The sequence below is a fragment of the Pollachius pollachius genome (genome assembly GCF_949987615.1).
Source record: "Pollachius pollachius genome assembly, chromosome: 3".
NCBI classification, from domain to species: Eukaryota; Metazoa; Chordata; class Actinopteri; order Gadiformes; family Gadidae; genus Pollachius; species Pollachius pollachius.
This window is the reverse complement of record NC_136936.1, coordinates 44,484,613-44,499,516: the sequence shown is the minus strand read 5'-3', so window position 1 is coordinate 44,499,516 and position 14,904 is coordinate 44,484,613. Positions and strand designations below refer to the sequence as shown.

The 14,904-nt window shown below is 45.8% G+C and overlaps 1 protein-coding gene across 1 annotated transcript; it reads left to right on the top strand.

The window, feature by feature from the left end:
• Positions 1–758: 758 nt before the first annotated feature.
• On the top strand, positions 759–10,684 carry ccnt2a (cyclin T2a). The gene is made up of 10 exons (XM_079733141.1): positions 759–924; positions 1,585–1,666; positions 1,768–1,896; positions 2,412–2,472; positions 3,116–3,178; positions 4,019–4,064; positions 6,020–6,183; positions 6,997–7,067; positions 7,612–8,743; positions 8,868–10,684. Exons 1-10 carry the CDS (start codon positions 764–766, stop codon positions 8,939–8,941), a joined length of 1,983 nt encoding a protein of 660 aa, XP_079589267.1. The 5' UTR covers positions 759–763; the 3' UTR covers positions 8,942–10,684.
• Positions 10,685–14,904: the final 4,220 nt, after the last annotated feature.

Here is a 14,904-nt window from a genome sequence, read left to right as displayed (position 1 = left end):
AACAGATACATTTTCTTGGCAAAAAGATACGGCCTAGTCTCTAACCCTCTTTTTTATTTGTATTTTATCGTGAAAATAAAGATTTGTTTTCCATCTTCTTTAAATTATTTTAACATAAATTAGATTTATATTTTGATGATTACGTTTCCCATTTTGTTATTCTTGTCTTGATCAGGACTCCCTGCAAGTAGAGATATTGTATCTTAATAGTATCTTCCTGACTAAAAAAAGGAAAATAATAATTTAAAAAAATATATATATATATATTCTAGCATGTATCAATGCTCAATGTGCATACTTTCCAAGCCTAAAGTGGGAGAAAACAAATATTGGATTTTAAAAATTGCACTACAAGAGGGCTGAAAGCCTACACATTTTGTACTTTTTAACTTTGAATGGTTTTGCTTTTAGCAAGGCATGGTTACAGAAAATGTGCTATTTTGAGGTAGTGTGGCCCAACTTTTTTTCCCCTAAATCTCTGGCGGCTCCTCTGGCACGGCGCGTTGTTGTGATGTGAGACTGGGCATGCGTGTTATATTCACGTTGTTTACGTTTTAGTAGATTAAAAAAATAATAATAGTAAAAATTACAAATAAAACTTTCTTTTTGTAAGTAATACAAAAAAACTTACTTTGAATCCAAAAGAATGTAAACCTGGCGGTGGTTTCCTGTGCGACGTAATCACAACGTCACTTCCGTATCTTCCCCCCCCCCCCCCCCCTCCCCCTCCCCCCCCCCTCCTACGTCCTGCGGAGCTGAAGCCATGGCGGCGTGCCGGGGATCCTCGTCCACCAAGTGGTTTCTAACCCGGGAGCAGCTCGACAACACCCCGTCCCGTCGTTGCGGGGTCGAACCAGACCGGGAGCTATCATATCGGCAACAAGCGGCCACTCTGATCCAGGACATGGGCCAGAGACTCAACGTGTATCCTCTTATAAACAAACCGCAAGCAGCTTCTGCTGCTACTACTACTGCTGCTGCTACTAATGGCGCTCTCGTGTCAACTCTGTCTGTGCATGGTAGAGCATTTATACGAAAGGGAATGGTTGTTTCTGTTTTAGAATACTATTTAATAGTATTGTACGTGTCGGTTTGCCTTTGCTTTATCTTCGCCGTATCTTTGAATTCCCTTGTTTTGGCCTGGTTAGCCGAGGGCCAGGCATGCGTCTGCTACTGCTGCTACTGTATGTATAATCTAAGCATTATTAGTTATTCAAGCGAATAGATTGCTTTTTATTTGTCCAGAGAATGTCTGGCAGTCGCTATTAAGAGACGGAAAAGGCAAACAGTTTAAAGGTGGTCATGTTTTTACTTTCCAAGCATCATCTGTCAAAGCATGGTTCACATCACATGTAGGCTAACGTTACTTTGAGTCGCAGCCCAAAACAGACGCAGGTGAACAATCATAGCATACAATCCAAATGTGAGTAGCTTAAACAAAAGGGTCAGAATAAGCAAGTTTCTAACACAACAACTTGATAGAGTGCAGACTGAGTTTGTTGTGGATTCTCCTTTTAATGAGGGTTTAAAATCTTAAGCTATTATTAACTAAAACTGATAATTTTCCTTGACCTCCCATCCCAGCTCCCAATTAACTATAAATACAGCTATTGTTTACATGCATAGGTTTTACATCCACCACTCATTCACCAAGTTCCACAGAAATGTAAGTCTCCAAATCAACCACATATCTTGTCTGTCTTGTGCACCATTACAATTTAATCTTCCTATGATTCATTTATGAATGTAACATTGTATTCTTCACAGATCATATCTCCAACGGCGTTATTTTTGGCTGCGAAAGTTGAAGAGCAGCCGAGAAAGCTAGAGCATGTGATTAAAGTGTCACACGCGTGCCTAAACCCACAGGAAGCGCCGCTTGACTCCAAGAGTAACGTAAGTTTGGGTAATTTCAGGCTATCCACGCTTCTTTTATTATTATTCTTTCCTCTCTCGTTTCTTCCATTTGGCCACAGGAAAGGCTAAAGTCTTGCTTTGCCTGTTCCCGGCTATACACCAAGCATCTACACCAGTATTTCCCAACCAGTTTTGGCCTGCGATTCCTTTTTTAGGTTTGGAAAACCCAACTTCTTAGGTTGTGGTGCATCGGGTTCCCCACACAGCGTTTTACCCCGCCAGCATCTACCCTTAATATCAATGTCACAGTTAAGTAGTTGGTAGTCTTTGGCTCAGGGGGTACTCAGTAGACAGTCAGTTATCTAAGGGTACCTTGTATCCCTTAATGGGTCTCCCAAGACCCCTAATGCATTAGTAGCGTTTCACCCATAGGTTGGGAAACGCTACTCTCCACCCACTAGACTAGAGCGACTCTTGTTAAGGGGTTAGGTGCCAGGGTAAGGACTAATAGACTCATTACAGCTGTGATGTAATGGTTGTCTATCAAACTTCAGGCCTACCTCCAGCAAGCTCAAGAGCTGGTGCTTCTTGAAACCATAGTGCTGCAGACCCTTGGTGAGTAACCGAGTGACTGGAGAGCGAGAGAGAGCAAGAGAGAGACCCTGCCTAATCACAGTCATTGAGCGTGTGGTTGATATGATGATTGACCACTGTTGGTGTATTGATGGAAGAACGCTGAATTGACGTAATGTGGTCCTGCGGTGGGTCCGCTGGGCTGTCACCGTCCCAGCACCATGTGTTCATTGAGTAATGTAAAGGTGACACGTCCTTCTTTCCCAGTGCCCATAGGCACAGGGATTAGCTTCCAAACACTCCATAATTTGCCACAAAGTCTCCCAAACAATATTTGGAAACGTTTTAACTGCCATTTGTTTTAAGCGCGGAAACTGTGCTTAAAACATCTTTTGCTGGCTCCTCCAAAGCCAGAGAATCTCCAAAGGAGGTACAAAATATGCAATCTAATTCGAATCTAAAATGAAGTCTAATTTGAAAAACAAACTTTCCTCACTGAATTAGCTGATTCCAGCCTAGGTTTCAATTGACAAATCACATCATTTTATTCTAAGAAGCATTCTAATCGGGTTGGAGAAACGTTTGAATACAATTCATTATGACTGGGTCACCCTGTCAAACAGAACGACCTGTCACCTCCTGGCTGTACCTTTGTTCAACTCACCTCTGATGTATTTTCTTTCAGGCTTTGAAATTACTATTGAGCACCCACACACAGATGTGGTGAAATGTTCCCAGCTTGTGCGAGGTAGAGGCTTCCTTCCTTTGATCTGTACGACCTCTGTTTGACCCCTGACCTCGGCTGTCCTACCTTCAGACACGAGTAGGGGCGGGGAAGGGGGTGATGTAATGTTTGCATATCCCAGTGCACACACGCACGCACACACGTTCTATTGACAAACGGTTGAAGGCCATTGTCGTTCTCATTGGGTGGCATGACGTTGCAGCTTCACAGAGCCGCCTGGCTCCACAGTACAGATAGAGAAGTGACCTTGCTATCAGTGCGTTTTCACAGTTGTAGTAAAGCAAAGTCTGTTTTTGATTATTTTCTCCAGACTGGGGCGTACCTGTACCTTGCAGTTTATTTGCAAGTCACCTTGGACAAAGTGTCTGCCAATTGTGGGCTCTATGTAGTTTACCTGGGGCTGATTTTATCTTATGTCACTCAGAAAAGACAGTAAAGAAACAATATTCTATTGGTATTTTGTTATTTTTAGCCTTTTTATTATATTTGTTTCACTACGAGCGGGGACAAATGCGATAGCTTTTAACAATTGGCACCAAGTGTCTTCAATTTTCAACTGAAAAACATTTTCTGTTTTTAAAATGTTAAAAACGCAAACCTCACATGATTTATTACTTTCAGTATTATCTTAATATCATGGAAATAATTTTAAGATAACCAATCATTCTTTTGTTACTGATAATTAAAACCATCATAATTACTTGTTTCTTGACACAAAAGTAATTTCCCCTTTCTTTTTCTCTTTTTCTTTTCCTCTTCTCTCTCTCTCTCTCTCGACTCTCTCTCTCTCTCTCTCTCTCTCTCTCTCTCTCTCTCTCTCTCTCTCTCTCTTCTTGCTCACAGCAAGCAAGGATCTGGCACAGACTTCCTATTTCATGGCTACCAACAGGTTGTTACCCTGCCCCCTCCTTGTTTGCACTGTGACTGCACACCATAGCTTCCAGTAATGCAGGGTACCCTCTCAGTGTCCAACCACCCCCTACTCGCTCTGGTGGCTCTCGGGACGCTGGCCTCCCCCCTTCCCGCCTGCTCCCCTAGCCTCTCCACCTGCTGCGGCTCCCCCTTGTCCCCTCTGCGGGTCAGGGGGTGGTGCTGGTGGTGGTGGTTAGTGGGACCGGGACCACCGCGTTTAGGTGGGGGTTGGGGTGGGGGCTCGTGGCGTCGCCGGGCCCCAGCAGCGGTGCGGTGTATTGTACAAGGGGCCAGCCGTTGGCACGGATGGGGTTGAATGCAAGATGTGAAGTGTAGTGGTGCGCGTGACTCCCCCGTCTCCCCCCTGCTCTGTTGCGAACGAGTGCATATGTCTAAAGAGAGGGAGAGAGACACACACTTTGGTAGCCTGAATTACCGCTAACGATTACAGAGGTGTAAACTTGTCGTAGAGGCGCCCTTGGTAAGTACAGCCATCTTTGTATTCTTTTATTTTCATACGTCATTATCTGTCCTTTCTAAGTATTTGTAGTTTGTAGTCTTTTTGTGTATTTTTCTTAACATGCTGTGTATTTCTCCCAGCAGTCATCATTCTGACATCAGAAATATTTTAGCAATTCAGCTATAGCTCACTTAGGCAGGTTAGGGACCCTTTAAGGACCTATAGTGATTAAATGAAGCCATTCAAATCCCCAGATGAACCGTTTCACCTACATTTGACTTTATAATTTGATAATAGTAGGTGACCAACGTTTTTGTCTAATTGGTAATAAGATTGGATATCATTCATATCTAGATTAATATCTAGGTTTTACAGCTCTGACTCTGGGTCCTTAACGGGTTTTTATCGGTTTAGTGTTTTAGGGAGAATTTGTTTTGAGTTACTGAAACCGGTTTTCTCAGTGTAAGATGTCTAGGATTTCATTTTGATTTACATCACAAATGAACAAGAGAAGTGTTATCTTTCAATGTTAAGCATAATTTCTGCACTTCCGTAACCCGAAAAATTTAAGCTATGGTTGCCAACCAATGGCCATAAACAGAAAAGTTGGTTGTTGAAAAGCTGGTTGGTTACTGTCCTCCAATCAAATGCTTTGATTTATTGCTGTTGGAGAATTAAACCCTGAACCCTTGTTCAGAGTTCAGACTGGGATAGCAATCTATTAGCGATTAGGTTTGTGTTGACGGTAACAAATTAATTCCCACCCTTTTGTGACACTGGGATGGTCAACTCTTATTGAACCTTTATTTTTATCTAAATGTTTGATTACTTGCGATATTTGACACGTTTAACATGAATATTGTGGTAGGAGGAGAGCCTTTTCTCATGAGTTCTGTGATTAACGGGGGATAAACTCTGTCCACCTTGGTCATATAATCCCAAAAATAAATGTTTACACCTTAATCCAAACTGTCATCATCATGGAATTGTGCCAGCTAAGCTTTACGAGAAATCACATGACTTCTGGTTAGCTTGTGTTAATGAGGGATGGGATTTTCGGGTGAAAGGCCAGTCAGACGAAGTGTGTTGCTGTGTTACTGTCTGTGTTGACTGTCTGTGTTAGCTGGTGACTAACGGTATCTGCTCCCTCTCTGTTCCCTCCTCTGCTCTCTCCACATGTATGGCCGCCTCTCGACCCCCCCCCCCGCTTCACCCCGGGATATGGAAACACCTACGCATTCACTTGTTCACTCTCTCTCACTCAAACCCCTATTCACTCTCACATTCACTCTCACTCTCATACATGCCACTGGCACATCCATCACTCACTCTCGCTCTCTCCATCTTTTTCTCACTCTCTTCAATTCCCCCTCTCTCTCTCTCTCTCATCATTCTCGGCACCCCACATGCCATTCTCCTCTCTCGCTGAAACACACACATTCCACACATTCTCCCCCTCTTCGGACACGCAGCCTCCACCTCACCACATTCTGCCTTCAGTACAAGCCCACAGTGATCGCTTGTGTGTGCATCCACCTGGCGTGCAAGTGGTCCAACTGGGAGATTCCCGTGTCCACGGACAGGAAGCACTGGTGGGAGTACGTGGACACGACAGTCACCCTGGAGCTGTTGGATGGTGAGGCTGCTGTCCCCCTCAAAGACTGATCTAGGCCCGATACTATACATCGCTTTACAACGCTACTCTAGAAAGGAGAACCATCCCCTCAAACGAAGCCCTCATGTGAAACCTAAACCCTAATACCAAACTCTAGATCCAAAAACCGAACCCTAAAACCCAGCTCATAGGATACCTTAAACCTAAGGCCCACCCTACAACCTTAACCCTAATATCAAACCTTAGAACCTGAAACCAAATCCGGGAGACCTATTTCAAATTGGAAACATTAAACCCAAAATTTGGAACCAGAAACCAAACACGTTTTCAAATTGTGTAGTTTAATTATACTTAACAAGCATGAACATTAATGATCGATATTCTTTTGGTCAAAACCGGTCATGGGTCGATCAGACTCTTGCAGTGTTGCAGAAAAATGGACCATCTATTGGCGTCTTGGTTTCACTGTAGCAAAAATGTCCACAGAGGTCAACATGGCGCCTGGGGTCAAAGTTATTTCAGTGATGCCGGCGATTCTAGGGTTCTCAGCTGGTTCTCAGCTAAGTTGTCAATAGCAACCGAGTGAGTGACTCGTGTTTGTGGCAGAGTAACCATTATACCCGGAAGTAAAACAAAATGTAACTTCAAAAAAGAACGTGAACCACGTTTTACAGTTGGGGGCAGGGAGTCTGGTGGCTTTGAAACAGTAGCAAGGTGCGGCACACTGCTCCAATCTAGTTGTACGCCTTTGACAAATTCCACCAAACCACCTTATCTACACTTGAGGAATGTGGTGTTTCATCGTCATGCGTTCTTGTCTTCATGTGTTCACAGAGCTGACCCACGAGTTTCTGCAGATCCTCGAGAAGACGCCGAGCAGATTAAAAAGAATCAGGAACTGGAGGGTAAGGGTCAGCACTTTTGTGTTAATAAAACCAAGCAGTAGCTCACGACCGGCTGTGGTATACAGTCACTATTTTACAGCTAGGGGGCTGATGAGCCCTCAGGGGCCGCACACTGTCCCTACAGATCCCCACCGCCACCTCCTCCCCCTCCAAGACAAATGCATCATTTGTATTAATAAATAGAAATGCTCGAAATAAATGAAGCCCTTCTGGCTGCCTGCGCATAGTGCAAGGCGGTTGCTATGCAACGTGCACACACGCAGCGTATATTTTAGCGCCACTTTCTCAGGTCCCCAAGTTTCAGTTGCGAATAGCGGTTGAGCAGTAGTGGCCACTTAACGGCCATAGACTCTCTCGTGTCTAGACCTAGTGGACCATAGTTAGTTACAAGTTTTCCATCTTGTAACTACCGTAGTTTGTCAACGTTTTTTTTTTCTCCGACGTAGAGTGATACCGAACTGTGCAAAGGAATTGGACGTCAGGGCTGCGGTATATGGTTGTTGTTACGCCACAGCTTCGTCTTGAACTCTTTCTTTCATGCCAGGCGACGCAAGCTGCCAAGAAGCCCAAGGGAGACGGCTCCGCCGACGGACCCTCCCTGGGAGAGTCCTCCCTGCTGGACACCTCCATGGGCGCCTCCTCCTCCTCCAACCCCTGCTTCCCTAAACCCAGCACCTCCTACCCCCTGTCCATGACCAGCACGCCCCTCTCTGCAGACGGCCTGGCCGGCTCCTACGGCACCGGGGACTGGCCCCATGCCAGCTACTCCGGCACCCCCCTGAAGCAGGAGCCGACGGAGCAGGCCCTGTCCCTGCCCTCCTCCGCCGCCGCCGCCGCCTCCTCCTCTTCCACTGCCTCCCTTTTACCGCACCCGCCGTACAGGACTGATAAGGGGCCGGGCCTCACCCCGGTCAAACACGAACACAAAGGAGGGACCAAGCACCCGCCGTCGACAGGCCTGCCTCCCAACCTCTCGGCTGCCTTCCCCCCGCCGCCGCTGGCCATCTCCCCGCTGCTCACGCCCCAGGGCCAGAGGTTGTCCCTGGACAAGTACCGCGAGAAGCATCGGGGCGCGGCGGAAGACTCCTCCCACTCTTCCACCAGCCAACCGGACCACAGGAAACACCCGCCGGGCCCCGACACGCCGGCGAAGGCGAAGCACCATTCCTCGTCGGCGTCGGGGCACGAGCGGCGCCACCACGGCGAGAAGCGCGACAAAGGCGGCACGCACGGCTCGCTGAAGCTCCGCCTGCCCCTGCCGACCCCCACGACCGGTATAGGCGGTTCCCATGGCAACCGGGAGGAGCTCAAAATGAAGATCAAGGTGGAGCGCCATAGCTCGTCGGACGAGAGCGTCGCGGCGGCGGCGGCGGTGGCGGTCGCCAACAGTAACAGCAGAAGTAAACATTCCAGTCCGCTGGTGAGCAAGGAGAAGCACGCGCACCGCGGCGGCGAACACGGCCTCCATCGCCACCATCAGAAGCACGCCAACCACGCGCACAGCGGCAACGGGAGCGGGCCCGCCGGAGCGGTCGCCACGGAGACCGCCGCGATGCTGTCGTCGTCTTCGTCGTCCCGCAAGAGGACGCACCCGGAGGCAGGCCACAACCAACACTCCTCCTCATCCGGCTCCTCCAGACCCGGCAAAAGCTCCAAAGGAGGGGGCAGCACTGCAGGTACTTCCTCCTCTTCCCTTCAGTCTCTTGCTGCTTCTTGGTGCCCTCCTCCGATGCAGTCTGGCTAACCTCCTCTCTGTGTCTCCTCTCCCCCCCCCCCCCCCCCCCTTGCTGTGTCACCCAGGTGGTCTGTGGGCGTCCCAGCAGCTGCCGGCCGCCAGCGAGCCGACACACGAGGCGGGAGAGCAGAGACACTGAGCCTGGAGCTCGGCGACTGTAACCCCCGGCAACCGTAACCCTCACCGACCAGGCCGCCAGCCACAGGACCATGCAAGGCACCCCAGACTTGCTACACCATTTTTTCAGAATAAGTCTCCCCCCCCCCCCCCCCCCCCCCCCCCCACACAGGAAGGAGAAACATAATTAAAAATAAACAATGAAATGATGGCAAACCTTTTGCTTCAAGGCAGAAATTGAGTGGGGAAAAGAAAGATGAAACCTTTATTGTGAAAGCGATGGTTGGACTTCTCTGGTTTTTCAAAAGAGAAGATGCAAAAAATCAACTAAAGATATACAATGAAACGATGCTTCCAGATCTTCTGATCTCCGGGCAGGGATGGTAAATCCTGTCCACTACTCCAAGTATGTGAAATTGCTGCTTTGTTCCCCATAGCCTGAATGGATGTGGGTGCGTTGGAGTGTGAGTGTTCATTTTCCACAAACTGGGGACTGGTTTCACTAAATATGTGGGGTAAAGGTGAAAGTGTTAATACTGGAAAGACACAGAGTGACATTTCTCCATTCTTCACTTCTTAAAATGTTCTTTGAAATGTATAATTTAGTTGGTCAGCACGACTGCAACTGTGAGGAACGTCGAGAACGTAAAGGTTCTGGGAAAAGATGAGTGGTTTCCGCTTCCCCATTTATTTTATATATTTTTTAGTTTGTTTAAATTGTTTTTTTTTTGTGTAGCCTTCGCTCAACTTCATTCAGTTCTTTCCTCCTCACTTATCATATTTTCTACTTAGATACTGTATGTATGCTCTGCATGTTTCAACCTCCAAAGGGATTTCAAAGCAGAACTGACTCGTGTTTACAGCGATGGTGGAGATAAGCGTACATACGTTGTTGTATGTTTAAAGACAAATGTGTATAAGATAGATATATCTACAAAATGACTACTCAGGTTTGGAGCTGCTTGTAAGTATAACAAGATGTCTATATACCTTTAAAAAAAAAAAAATCATACTGTTGGAATCAGGCGTTTGTCAGGCGATTGCAGCATTCCGCTGTTGTGTATGTGTGCTTCCCAGAGCCTGTAGTTTATTTCACGGCCTGAAGGGGGCGCCAAATCCCCAGGGAATCCCTCGGGCCACATGGGCACATCCAACACTTATCTTGACACTTCGATGCGATGCAATTTATATTTTCTTTTTTAATCTCCAAGAAAACCTTAAGCTGAATGCCAAAGGCCCTGCCTCAGAATAATGTTTAAAATATTTTGATTAATAGTGCTATACAAGTTTACATTTCCCTCTTGCTTTCAAGTGCATTTAAAAAGAAAAAAAAATGTTCACATCAATTGAGCTCTTTGCCTGTACATTAGTGGTTAGATTAGTGAAACCTAAACAGTGTGAACCAGGTCAATGTGATCTGTGTATCAGTGTTATTATACAGTGACCGTATGCAAACCCTAATGAGACAAAATCATACTATTCACCTACCTGCACTGTAAAAAGAAAAGGATAATTTCTGGTCATAATTATTTCATTTATTACAAGTAATATCTCAGAATATATTGTTTTCCAAGTTGTTTTGCATTTGTAGATTTGTTTTGCTGATGGCCTGATTTAGCGAGACGTTCAACTCTTTTGGTTGTTCCCTGGGGCAAGTGACTTTACTTTTGGCCACAGAAAAATAAAAAGCTTTTTGATAAAGCAAACGAAGTGCAGTAGACCTTTTTCGACATTCATTATCCACCTTCTACCATCTTTAATTGAGTAATACAATTACACGGCAAAGGTACCTTTTTAAAGATGCATTAAAACACAAGATATTCATTGTGTGTCTTCATTGTGCTGCTGCTCTCCTTTTTAAAGGTCTCCGTACACAAGTACATGTCAGTCGTAAGACGTGGAGACTTGGGTTGAGTTGTTAGGTTAACACTATAGTATTGGCTGCGATAGTTACCTGCTCTAAAAAACTGTTCATCCAAGGATTTAAGATGTACAAAATGTACACTTTAATTTATAAGTGCACAATATAGTTTTAAATAGTTGGCACAGATAATGCAGAGGGGAATTTAAGTCAACTTAACATTCAAAGCAGGTCGGATTTTTCATTTGTTGACCATGAAGAACATACAAAGTGCGCTACATCTGACTCACTTTCATGTCAATTTCAGACCTCAGTTTATCCTGACAGAAAATAATTTATAAAACACTTGACTCAGTAGGCTGGTATGTTGATTTATCAATCATATATCGTGGTGGACCTGGTGGTAATATAGGGCCCGAAAGCGTCATGTCTTCCCAGTGTATTCTATCAATAACATAACTTCCTTCGTCATCGTCTATTTATCCTTCTTTCGATAGCACAACCTCTGTAGTAACGCTCTGTCTACCGATAAAACAACTTCCATCATAACAATCCGTCTATCGATAACACAACTACCGTCATAACGATCCGTCTACCGATAAAACAACTTCCATCATAACAATCTGTCCATCGATAACACAACTACCGTCATAACGAACCGTCTACCGATAACACAAGTACCGTCGTAACGATCAATCTACCGATAACACAACTTCCGTCGGAACGATGTGTCGGCAACACAACTTCCGTCATAACGGTCTGTCTACCGATAACACAACTCCCATCGGAACGATGTGTCTTAACAGTAACACAACTTCCGTCAAGCGGTCTGTCAACCGATAACACCACTTCCTTCGTCGTGGGTCATCTACCCATAGCACATCCTCTGTCGTAGCGGTCCGTCTACCGATGACAGAATCCATCTGGATGGGCGGCACAGCAGGGCCTCCTCTGAGTTTCCGGAGAGTTCTCCCGGGTTTTGTTGGGGATGAACGGGTGTTTCAGCAGCTGTTCCGCCGAGGGTCGCAGTTTCTGGTTACTAGGATCAGGGGAGAGACAGGGTTGTAGTCTGGAGGAAGCGTTTCCAGAGCAATGGAAAAGTACTCGCATGTTGAATACGATGAAATAGTCAGGCTAGTGTAGTGGTTTGGCCTTAACCACTATCGAACAGGGTACCTTTGGGTAAAAAAGGGTCAAATACCCTAACCGTTAGGGAGGTTGACTCCCCATCAAAAGGTTGATACCTTACAGATTACTGCTCCTTAATGACATACAAGCATCTGCTATTTAGCATTTCCACCAATGCTGATATGTTTGAACTTAAAAGCTCAATCAAATTGTGTACAACCACATTACGATAAAAAATCAGAGCTCCAGGTGGGAAAAGCCATTACTACTGAACTACAGTTAACTTATCGATTAGAAAGAAGAGTACAATTAGTATGATGACTGATGATTTTAAATAATAAAACGTGCCCCAATTTCTTTTCTTTTTACCATATGACCAAACTGCAGTTGATGGAGATCAGAGTTCACCCTCACCTGGTGAGGCAGATGTCAACAAAGTTGCTGGCGTGGCGTGAGAAGCCGTTGGGAAGCGAGGGCATGGACCCTCTCTGGGCTCCGATGTAGAACAGGGCAGCCAGCTTGTCCATGTGGGCCAGCGGGGGCTTCCCGGTCGCCATCTCAAACACCGTGCACCCCACACTCCAGATGTCCGACTTCCTGCCGTACCCCGACTCGGTGATGACCTTATATGGTCAAAAACAAACACTTTCACTAAGAACATGCATCATCTTCAACAAATATATTGAGTGTGGTTTTTCATGTCATTTTTTGTACATTTTGAAGTATTCGTACTTTACTTTTGTATCTATTTTTATTCTTTATTGTGTTTCATTATTTTTCTACTCAGCCTTTAATTAGCAAATTTCCCTTATAAAAAACTAAATGCATTCTACTGACATTACTTGCTTACTATAGCTACTCTGCACTCTTTCTCCCACGAGGCTGTGGGGCACGTTGATCTTTATTTCAGATCCGATTTTCATTGCACGAAATAATGGCTCGGAGCACCTTGCGTGAATTGAGTTATGACTAAAACATGTAGGCCAATCCCTCCTGGTTCACCACCATCACGCACCTCCGGGGCCATCCAGTAGGGGGTGCCGTGGACAGACTTGATCAGGTCGGCGCTGTGGCTGCTGCCAGGGTTGAGGCGGCTGAGGCGCCGGGCGCAGCCGAAGTCTATGAGCTTGACCACGCCGGTGGGCATGAGCATGATGTTGTTCCCCTTCAGGTCGCGGTGGATCACGCGGTTCAGGTGGAGGTAGGCCACGCCCTCCAGGATCTGATGGCTGTAGAGCGACAGGACGTGCTCGGGTAAGGGGCCGAACCTGTAGGAGTGGAGGGATTGGTGGAGGGAACGAGGGAGATGTTAAAGAAATCACACTTGATCAATTGGAAGGTTGAGTGAATGAGTGAATCAAAGTAGACTAAGTTTAGTCATTGAACTTGTCCCCCTTGTGCACCCTGTGTATCTTAATGTAACTTTGAGGCCGTCTCTATATCATGTAACAGTTACATCACCTGTGTAACATAATGCTGCCTGTGTAACTTAAAGGTACCCTATTTTACCACCAGATGTGATGTTGAATACATCACTAATATACATCTGTGTGGACACTCCCAAGTGTAAGATGTTACAAGAGGGTGGATGGTGAAACGGCTCGTAATGGCTAATCAACATCACGGTTTTAATTAAATTTGGTTTCGATTTGAATCTCATGGTTCTCATGTATTTGTTTTAATACTGGCCGTAGCTTTATATCCAAAATACATGAAGCCATGAAACCAAACTCAATCGAATCAAAACAAAGGCTGGCAGCAAAACTTGCTGAGTGCAGCTTTTACGTAATGGCTACGTCGCCTATGTCCCTCTCACCTGTGCAGGACGCTGGCGATGGAGCCCCCAGGGACATACTCCATGAAGATGGACACCATGTGCTGCCGTAGCGAAGTCCCCATGAACCCTACGATGTTGGTGTGGGTCAGGTTCTTCAGCAGCTCCACCTCTTCCTGCAAACGGCCGTACTCCCTGTCCGCCGCCGCGGGCTCTGATGTGTCCAGGCTCACCTGCTTCACCGCTATCAGTGTACCCTGGTTAGTCAGGCCGCAGAAGACCTGGGGGAGGAGGGACGACAATCACTTACGGGTTAACTCTTTAACTAACTGAATTGGAGAAGGAAGTTTGAGCTAGCTTGTTGAAGGGAAACCGTCATGCTCAGCCCTCTTTTATCTCTGATACCTCTGATGAAAGAGGGTAGTGCATCATACGCATTGGGTCTGCCACATCAATTCAGTATTTCTGAAGAGTTTGATTTGTTTTTTGGGGAGAACTCAAATCAATCAAACCAAAGACCCTTTACACGATTTTTGGGCGGAAACAGGGTTGACGTTGCATACTGCGATCTTCACAGCACACATATGAAGCAGTACACCCTCATGTCAGAAGATATCAGCGTGTGAGGAGTTGGTTCTCCGTTAGTATTTCCGTAGGGAGGGTCCAGGGGTACTGACCGTTCCGTAGGCTCCCCGGCCCAGAACCTCTCCTTTGGTCCAGGTGATAGTGTCCTCCACCACTGAGTCCAGCGTCGACGATATCTGCTGCAAATTCCAGGACGCCACCAGACGTTACCATGGATCTGGTCCGTTTCAACTATTTAACTAGCAGGTTGTTAAGCAGGCCCATTTATCCAAATAAACTTCGATAGATCATACTGCATCTCATTAAGGATCGGGTACGGTGTTGGGCATCTTTCTCAACGATGCCTACAAACATTGGGCTTCGAGGCCAAAACCTTTAGTCTGAGATTCAAACAACGCTTAACACTACATGATCTAAGTCTTCCCATTCATCAAAGGTGTGAGGCTTACAATGTTCACTATTTTCCAGTCAGAATTTAAAAAAGCAGTGTCAAATATTTATATTGTATTTCAACTTCATTATGCCTATGGTATGATATTAATGATCAACACAGACATATACCATTCTATTCAAAATATTTTCATTTACCTCTGGCATTTTCTGTTTTGGCATTCCTGGACCATGTCCTTTTCCTCTG

What these genes read in the sequence shown, in the direction of transcription:
- ccnt2a (XM_079733141.1), top strand. Translation starts at nt 764, where the DNA reads ATGGCGGCGTGCCGGGGATCCTCGTCCACCAAGTGGTTTCTAACCCGG. An exon ending in TCACCAAGTTCCACAGAAAT is followed by an intron (nt 1,667 to 1,767) that starts GTAAGTCTCCAA and finishes TATTCTTCACAG; the next exon opens with ATCATATCTCCAACGGCGTT. An exon ending in AGGAGGGGGCAGCACTGCAG is followed by an intron (nt 8,744 to 8,867) that starts GTACTTCCTCCT and finishes TGTGTCACCCAG; the next exon opens with GTGGTCTGTGGGCGTCCCAG.